This window comes from Lycium barbarum, chromosome 10 (assembly GCF_019175385.1).
Source record: "Lycium barbarum isolate Lr01 chromosome 10, ASM1917538v2, whole genome shotgun sequence".
NCBI classification, from domain to species: domain Eukaryota; kingdom Viridiplantae; phylum Streptophyta; class Magnoliopsida; order Solanales; family Solanaceae; genus Lycium; species Lycium barbarum.
The window spans coordinates 37,710,372-37,719,861 of record NC_083346.1 but is presented as its reverse complement, the minus strand read 5'-3'; the positions used below and the strand labels follow the sequence as shown (position 1 = coordinate 37,719,861).

Here is a 9,490-nt window from a genome sequence, read left to right as displayed (position 1 = left end):
TACACAAACACTCAATTCGCATTCACATAGGATTTTAACCACACAATATCATGCATGAAAACTAGATATGCTTTCTACTAAGGAAATCATAAAACATACAATCAACTAACCAAAGTCTAACTCAAGTAGACCGTAACCTACCTCAGAGTAGAGCTGGAACAATGCAGGTCACTCTGCTACATCCTTTCCTTTCCTCAAAGCCTCAGCATGCTCACGGTCTAGAAATAGAAGGCTCAATGAATAACAATACTCAATTCACAAGTACCAAAGCAAGAATACCCTTCCCTTACCCCATTCCAAGGGGAGGACGATTTTCTAGGTGATAAACTATCTATCAAGGCCCTTAGTAATCATTAATCAGTAATTCATAACACTATTCTATCAACATTCCCATTACAAGCAGCTTTTATGGTAAAGATACCATTTTTATAGAACCCTAGGTCTTCAATCACTTAGTTTATGTCTCTAAATGTTCAATTTATGATCAAGAGCAACTAACCAATGCATTTAGATGATAACTAAGCGATAATAACCATAACCTATCAAGTTTAGAAGGTTTATTAACATTCTAGGGTTTCTATTTCAATTTCACCATTAAAGACCCATGAAGAGGATTACAATAATGAAGGAGAATGGAATGATAGAATGGAAATCAAAGGAACTTACCTCTCAAAGTATCTTGCCCTAGATTGAAATTTAACCCTAGGTGCTTGTTGGGAAGTGTTTTGTGAAAAGAGAAAATAAAACTGAGTATATAAAATTCGGGCTACTGTTTTACGTCGACCGCTACAGCAGTCATCACGCCGCTGCAGCGGTCAAGTGACCGCTATAGCGGCCCACCTCGAAATCGTTGTGATCGCTATGGCGGTCCATCCACCACTATAGCGGTGCTGCCATAACCGCATCGGAGGCCTTAGCCTCGGGTCTACCTGGAAAGGCGTAAAAATGTCCGTACCCTCCCATCCCCTGTGAACAACTGCGATTACCATTACCAGTCTAAGCCCTGCCCCTGCCGAAATGCTGTCCACCTCTACCTGCCTGAGAACTACCTCGGTTAGGCTAGACACCACTCCTCCCCGCGGTGGGGCCACCTCGTCCTGCTGGTGCGCGATCCTTACCTCCACGATCTGGTGTAAATGGAGCTCGGGAAGCCTGATACTGAGTACCCTGCACACTCTGTCTATGTATGGGACAATACCTTTTGAGATGCCCTATCTCACCACACTCGAAGCAAGCACGGTCCAGCGTGGGCCGCTGAACCGAAGTTGATGAAGCAGTGCAGTCTCTATGCTAACCAGAAGCCTGATAATTTTCCCCTGATGGCCCCCAGCTGACACCTGCATCGCGAACTGAACCAGACGCCCTGAGTATACCTCTGAACTTTGACCCCTCGACAAGGAGTTGCTGAACATTCCACCCCTACGGGCCTTCTTTTCTACCTGCTTTGCATGACACTTTTGCCTAATACCCTCAACAATACGGACATGCTCCACTATCTCCTGAAATGAAGACCCAGTGGCTACAAGCTGAAGAGCCGATAACTGAAGCCCAATGTTCAATCCCTACACGGACCGCCGTATCCTCTCCCCCTCAGTGGGCATCAACTAAAGAGCATAACGGGAAAGGGAGTGGAAACGGGAATCATACACAGCAATCGACGAGTTCCCCTAATCAATAGTAGCGAACTCATCCTTCCTTCGGTCCCTCAGAGTACGCAAAACGTACTTATCCAGAAACACAGAGTAAAACTGAACCCATGTCAACAGAAGAGACCCAGCTGGCTTACACTCCACATAATCCCTCCACCAAAGATTGGCATCACCCAAGAACTGGAAGGTCACAAACTCTACCCCGTACTTATCCACGGCCCCTATCTTATGGAGCCTCTCGTGACAGTCGATGATGAACTCATATGCGTCCTCTGACTCAGTACCATAGAACACAAAAGGTTTTATTTTTGTGAACCTTTTAAATAGATCATGCTCCTCGCTAGTCATCACAGGCCCCGCAACTGGACTCGGGAAGGCCTCAAAACCCGGAACTTCCTCTAAGCGAGGTGCCACTGCTGCTGTATGCTGAAACCGCGGAGCCTGTGCTCTGTCTGAACCTAGGACTGCTACTCCTGCGCCCCTGCCTGCTGGACCAGCTGGTATAGCCCCGGCCTGTGCTAACCCATGCAACCAATTCAGTACCTGTGCCATCGCGTCTGGTATACCCTAAGCAGCTGCAGCTCCTGGTGGAAGTGGTATTGCTGCTGGCTGGGCTGGTACGACTTCATCTCCCGCTGCCTCGTTAGGAACCACTGGAGGCACGGGGTCAACAACTGGGACGCCGCCCCCAGCTGGGGCCGCCCCTCTGCCAGCTCCTCTGCCTCCACCTCTACCTCTAGCTGCTGCCGCGCGTGTTCTGGTCATCTGCGAGAGAATGAAGGATAGTCAGATGCCAATTTGAATCAGCTGATACCAATTGGAATCAAGTAGCACGAAAGAAAGAAAGAAAAGGGAGTTTTCCTAGTGTCCGACAGCCTCTCGAAGATAAGTACAGACGTCTCCGCACAAATCTGCAAGACTCTGCTAGACATGTCCTTGTACGATGAGATCGACAAACCTTAAGCTCTCATACCAACTTTGTCACGACCCAACCCGCCATAACTGGCACCCAACTAAACCTTAGTGGGCTAGCCAACACATAAGATATCTATTCATTCAAGTCTGATTCTATATTAACCAAGTTAAGCAATTATACTCATTCACGCATCAAATAAACTAATTAAGTCATGCCATAAAATACTGAAATACATGCAGAAGTTCTAGCTATTACAAAATTCCCAAAATTCGAAAGTCATCGTACAGGACTCTAATCTAAAATATGTCTACGAAATGCAATCTGACTAATAAATAGCCATAATGTGCAAAATATGAAAAAACATCATAAAAGGAAGATCTTCGGGTGGCTTGGCATGGGAAGGAGCTCACCCTAAAATCTATTAGAAAACTTCCTCCAAGCTAGATGTGAGGGCGAGTAGCGGTCTCTGTATCACAATATGCACTCAAAAGAATGCAGCAAGGTAGTATATGTACAAACACTATGTACCGGTAGATATCATAGGCCGACTAAGATTAGTATCATGCATATTTAATCAAATCAATAGAATAAACAAGCAGTCAACAGACAAAAATATCAATAGATCACAACAAATCACCAAGGATAATCAAAATCAAATCATCAAGATATCAAGAATCGCAATCACGTAAGCCACAACGGAAATAAGTTTACCACAATAACCTCACTCACTATACACACATGCTAACTGATGTTATTGCTCAGTAGTCATGACCTGTAGGGGACCCATGGTCTCCATGTACCACTCGTTCCGTAATACTCTTCGAACTCGAGCACATACCTCCGCTCAGGAGCGAACCTCGGACGCGGGACATATCAATGTACCTCTCATTTCCTAAACTATCCTCGGACCACGAGCCCATAATATAGGTCACACATGTCCCTTTCCATACCTCTTACAGAACAGTGTTTCTTACCTTTCAGTATCAATCCTTAACTCGTCATTTCATGTCACAATACCATCGAGAAAATTATATTCGCTTCTCATCACAATACATCCACTGCAGATTCAATCACACAGGAATAATGACACGAAGCCAACACAAACACTCAATTCGCATTCACATAGGAGTTTAACCACACAATATCATCCATGAAAACTAGACATGCTTTCTACTAAGGAAATCATAAAACATACAATCAACTAACCAAAGTCTAACTCAAGTAGACCGTAACCTACCTCAGAGTCGAGCTGGAACAATGCAGGTCACTCTGCTACATCCTTTCCTTTCCTCAAAGCCTCAGTATGCTCACGGTCTAGAAATAGAAGGCGCAATGAATAACAATACTCAATTCACAAGTACCAAAGCAAGAATACCCTTCCCTTACCCCATTCCAAGGGGTGGACGATTTTCTAGGTGATAAACAATCTATCAAGGCCCTTAGTAATCATTAATCAGTAATTCATAACACTATTCTATCAACATTCCCATTACAAGCAACTTTTATGGTAAAGATACCATTTTTATAGAACCCTAGGTCTTCAATCACTTAGTTTATGTCTCTAAATGTTCAATTTATTATCAAGAGCAACTAACCAATGCATTTAGATGATAACTAAGAGATAATAACCGTAACCCATCAAGTTTAGAAGATTTATTAACATTCTAGGGTTTCTATTTCAATTTCACCATTAAAGACCCATGAAGAGGATTGCAATAATGAAGGAGAATGGAATGATAGAATGGAAATCAAAGGAACTTACCTCTCAAAGTATCTTGCCCTAGCTTGAAAATTAACCCAAGGTGCTTGTTGGGAAGTGTGTTGTGTTTTGTGAAAAGAGAAAATAAAACTGAGTATATAAAATTCGGGCTATTGTTTTACGTCGACCGCTATAGCGGTCATCACGCCGCTGCAGCGGTCAAGTGACCGTTATAGCGGCCCACCCCGAAATCGATGTGATCTCTATGGTAGTCCATCCACTGCTATAGCGGTGCTGCCATAGCGGTACCCTGCCCGCTACAGCGGCCACCGAGGAAAATGAATGGCCGCTGGCAGCGGTCCAAGTACCGCTATAGCGGTACTCTCACCGCCACAGCGGTACTCTCACCGCCACAGCGGTACATTTTGGGGAGTGAGCTTGACTTTTGTCCAGTTTTTCCCCCTATCACCCCACATTTTATCCAATGCCTCAAAAACACAAAACAAATATGCACATATACAAAAAGACGCCCTACGAATACACCTGTGGCCTCGGAATTCCCAACAGAGTTCTAATTTCCCATAACGACCGGAAGGGTTATTACTGTGTGGAAGGAAGGAAAATTCTGCAGAAGACAACTAAGAAGTAGGTCCACACAGATATGTGACAACACGATAACAAATCAAGAAGAGCAGCAACAGCCATATATCCAATACCTTAGCCAGATACAGGACCTATTCTCTAGGATAGTATTAAAAAGGGCGATGAAGAAGCAAGAGAGAAACTGACCTACGAGAGATATGAGTGTGTGAGAAGCAGTTCGAAGGAGATTAATTAGAAGATGAACTGAGCACAACAGATTTCTCCACAACTTTAGCTATGAAGAGCGAGTGTTTAAGACAACTCAGAGTGGAACAATGTCTAGCTCAATCTTATAGCTTGACTGGTATGCACTCATGACATGATCAATTGAGTTCAAGTGATAAAAATAATGAGAAAATTGGTCAACGAACCTGGTTCTTTTGATAATAAGGTATGCATCTCCTTTCAATAGAAAGTTGCATAAATATTCTTTTACTACTATACCACACAAGTCACTCTTATAATATCTTTCTTGATCAAACAAATGTGAGTCAGACGATATATGTCATTAGCCTTGAATCAAATACCTGACATTATAAACCTTAACCAATATATAATCTGATTTGTAAATACCTCTACTACCTCAAAAGATCACCAAAATGAGTCACCTAGAGTCATGAATGTGCTTAGAGTATAAATTGTAAATATCTTTAAAAAAAAACTTTATCCAAAGTCAAAAGAACACAAGGAGTGATTCAGGGGGAAAGATACAAAGGAAGTTTGAAGAAGAAGAGGAGAAAGCTGGTCATGAAGATACGTAGGAGGAGTTTGTGACAAAGGGATCTGACTACTGTAGTCATAATCTTCCTTATGGACAGAGATAGAGTTGTTCATCAGAGCAACAAAGGGGGTGAGGGTCTGGTTTCCGACGTTAATTGAGGGTTTTCCCTTGGTTTATTGAGGATTTTAGTCAGGGGATTTTTTTTTTTTGGGGGGGGGGGGGGTATGGATTATTAGGTCGATCCAAGTTTGGGGTTGGGATTTAATTATCTTAGGTTAGTTATAAAACTAGCTAATAATAAGAATGCACTGCATAATAAATGAAACTCTTAGTTATATTTTTGAAGGGGGTCATTAAAAATAAGGGCAAGTCAATATGATGACGTCGAGGACATATCAGAGCCTAAAGGTAATCATAGAAATTTTTGGTACCAACTCCGATAGTTCAGGGACATTTTAGGTCATTTTCCGTTGAATATTAATTCTACCAATTAGTTGAACTTCTCTTTTTTTTTTTTTTTTTTTTTTAACAATTTTCGAGTTCACTGTTCCTTTCAATCACTACTCTTTCCATTCCTACTTACTGTGAATTCTCTTTCAGTGGCATGAGATTAAAAAATAGTTTGACTAATACTAATGCATGATAGTACTAAAGATTTTTTCCCCTTTGCAGATAGGATTACTTCTAGGTTTGCTTTACGCATATTTAAAATCTTCAGAATGACAAGAAAGAAAATACTTTTGAAACAGTTCATTTTTATAGAAAACATTATTGATTACACCTACATGTAAGTTCAGTTGTAAACAAATATGAACGTTCTCTAATTTTTAATATCTTAAATAATACTATTAGTGGAAAATGTCAAAAGATTTCATCCATTCCAAAATAGTGAACAGGTTCAATAAAACTTAACAGCCCTAAGATAATGTTGATACAGTGGTGTAGCTAAGTGCATTTCTGGAGTTCAATTCAGCTCTCTCTTTTCAATTCAGCTATCTCTTTTCTCAAAAAGTTATATGTATACAAATTTGCATCTTCTTTACATCCTCTTATTAGAATTTCTTACTCCACTGTTCGAACGAACTTCTTATATAACAAGAAAGTAACTGCAAAGAGAGAGTATCAGTAGAAGAATATTTATTACTGGCTTATAGTTTGATGGAACATTAATTTATACCTACCTTTTCATATAGGATATTAAACTGAAACTTTCATTGTGAAACATGCGAATCCAGAAGGCACTTCCTTACGGCTTCTCAAACTGGCCTATTTGCATCCAATATTTCAGGCTCTTCAATTCCTTAAATGTAAGAAATTGAAAATGACATCCTCCTCCTTTTCCAACTACCAATTTAATTCCACCCAAAGTAACCTAAATAAAAGGTAAAAGAAGTATGTACTCTTGTAATACTATTCTTCTCTATGTGAAAAATGAAGTACAAGAAAAATAATTTGTTCCTGCTTGCCAGATTGATCAGATAAACAAAGGTCATAGTACCACTATTTATATGATTTAATTTTGAGATAGACAAGATTTAATCCCGACACTTTACTGTCAAAGAGAGCTATTTCTAAAAGTTGCAGAGTTCGATATGAATATTTCTTAAACCATTGATACATGCATGTAACTAAATTTTCAATTTACTACTAATATATTAAAAAAAAGACTCAACTGTTTTCTCTCTCTTCTCTCTCCTCAAACTAATGAATACAACGGCTATTAACGGCTCTTTTTAAGAGAGAGGAGGGCACGCTCCACTGGTAAGGAACCACCGGAGGGTTCCATTCCGGCGCGTCCACCGGCTACCAATATCCCACCGGGTGCTACTACACCACCCACAATCACTAATCCGTACATACCTACCTATGCAAATACTATCGCTGGCCCATCTACAAACAATGCTCCGATAACTCCGATGACAATCCCAAATCGACATGAGCATGAAAAAATTGTGGAAAAACAAACTCAACACAATGGATGTCATGAAATTATCTTCAAAGGACTGGAATACTACGGAATCATGGCGACGAAGTGTCGATACACTTTAGTGGGTCGATTCATCAAAGCTCGCCCACAAATTGACAAAATTAGGGCACAATTCAAGGAGTTAGTCACTGTGAAAGGAACAACAACGATTGGGGCTTTTGACAATTATAATGTTTTAATCAATTTTACAATAGAGGAGGATTTCACAAACACTTGGTTTAGGAGTGCTAGAAATCGATGGGGCACAAATGTAGCTTCAAAAATTGTCAGCTGATTTCAAACCTAAGGAGGACCTCCCTATTGCCTTGGCATGGATCCTTCTGCCAGGTTTGCCCTTCCATTTGCATAAATGGCATTATCTTAAGCAAATTATTCAACCAGTCGGGATCCCATTAACCCTTGATGCTGAACTCAACCTAGCATGGCTAAGGCTTGAGTAGATACAGACTTGAGAAAACCACAATTAGATCAACTATGGATTGGAATGGAATTTGATGATGCACCTCTTATGGGATTCTATCAAAAAATTGAGCATGAGGGTGCCCCTAAGTATTGTAAGAATTACAAGAAAATTGGTCATAATATCATTGAATATAGAGTGCTGGCAAGAATCAACAACAGAGGAAGTCATGCTTTGGATGCTCTATCTAATGTACAAGAAAATGCTAGGGAGGATGTGGAAATAAAACAGACTAATAATGAAGTCTTGGAGAACAATTTGCAAACAGATAAGTTACAACATGTTATAGAACAACAAATAAATGGAGAACAAGCTATACAGGAGCTACCCGAAAAAAAGAATAGGAAGAAAGCAAATAAGAAGAAGAAAATGGCAAAAAAGAAAAATAAAGTGTTGTTCAAAACTGTTGCACCAACGAAGTTCAAGGACAAAAGAAGAAAGGACAAGGCAGAGATAGCACAATTACAAGAGGAACATCAAAAGGAGAAAGAACCACCGGATATAATACAAGAGACACAAGTAGAACAACAAGAGGCAAATACAAGACTGGAAGCAAGTAATGAGGATATAACACATATTAGTGATACTGAGAATGGAACAATGAATGAGAAAGACAATGAAAGAATAAAAGGAAAAGGAATAGATGGAAATGAACATGAAGAACCAGAGGAAGGAGAAATACAATCTTTGACACTGCCTCCATTCAACAGAGACTCAGCAGGATTGAATTTATTTGTGGATTTGAGGTGTGAGATACAAAATGATCAAAAGAAGGGAGACAAGAAAACTGAAAACAAAGATCAAATGGAAGGGGAAACACCTACAGAAGCTAGGAAACAACATGTACAGGAAGACAACAAACAACAAAGGAAGACCAAAGGGAAGGAAGACACCAATAGGGGAAGGAAAGAAAGCAAGAATGTGGGAAGGAACCAAGCTTTGTCAGTTGACTCAACAGGATCCAAGATCAACAGGGAAGAATGGCATGACATAGGGAAGAAGTCTAAAGGATGGAAAAAACACTACAGAAATAAGAGGAAGGACCAGAAGCAGGAAGAAAATCGGGAAAACAAGTACAAAACAAACACCACCACAGGCATACAAGAAACAAACAAAGAGACAAAGTTCCCCACCCCCTTTAATCCATGATTAGTGCAATCTTTTGGAATATAAAGTGGGTAAGATCTAAGAAATCATTCCACAGACTTAGAAAACTTGCTAACATCAATAAGGCTGTTTTTATAGCAATATATGAACCCGTTAGTGATAGAAGCAAGATCAATGGCTACATGAGATACTTTGGATTTCATCAATGTATGGCCAATGACAGTGGCCAGATTTTGGTTCTTTTGGAAGAATGCTGATTTTACAAAAGTTATAACCAACACTGAACAACACCTGACTCGTAAACTCAAA

The 9,490-nt window shown here is 40.3% G+C and overlaps 1 protein-coding gene across 1 annotated transcript; it reads left to right on the top strand.

The window, feature by feature from the left end:
* The first annotated feature begins 8,098 nt into the window (after window positions 1-8,098).
* On the top strand, window positions 8,099-9,223 carry LOC132612943 (uncharacterized). Its single transcript, XM_060327012.1, has one exon. The coding sequence runs from the start codon at window positions 8,099-8,101 to the stop codon at window positions 9,221-9,223; it is 1,125 nt and encodes a 374-aa protein (XP_060182995.1).
* Window positions 9,224-9,490: the final 267 nt, after the last annotated feature.

Bases quoted from the DNA above. Each gene is read 5' to 3' on its own strand.
- LOC132612943 (XM_060327012.1), top strand. From the start codon at position 8,099: ATGGAATTTGATGATGCACCTCTTATGGGATTCTATCAAAAAATTGAG.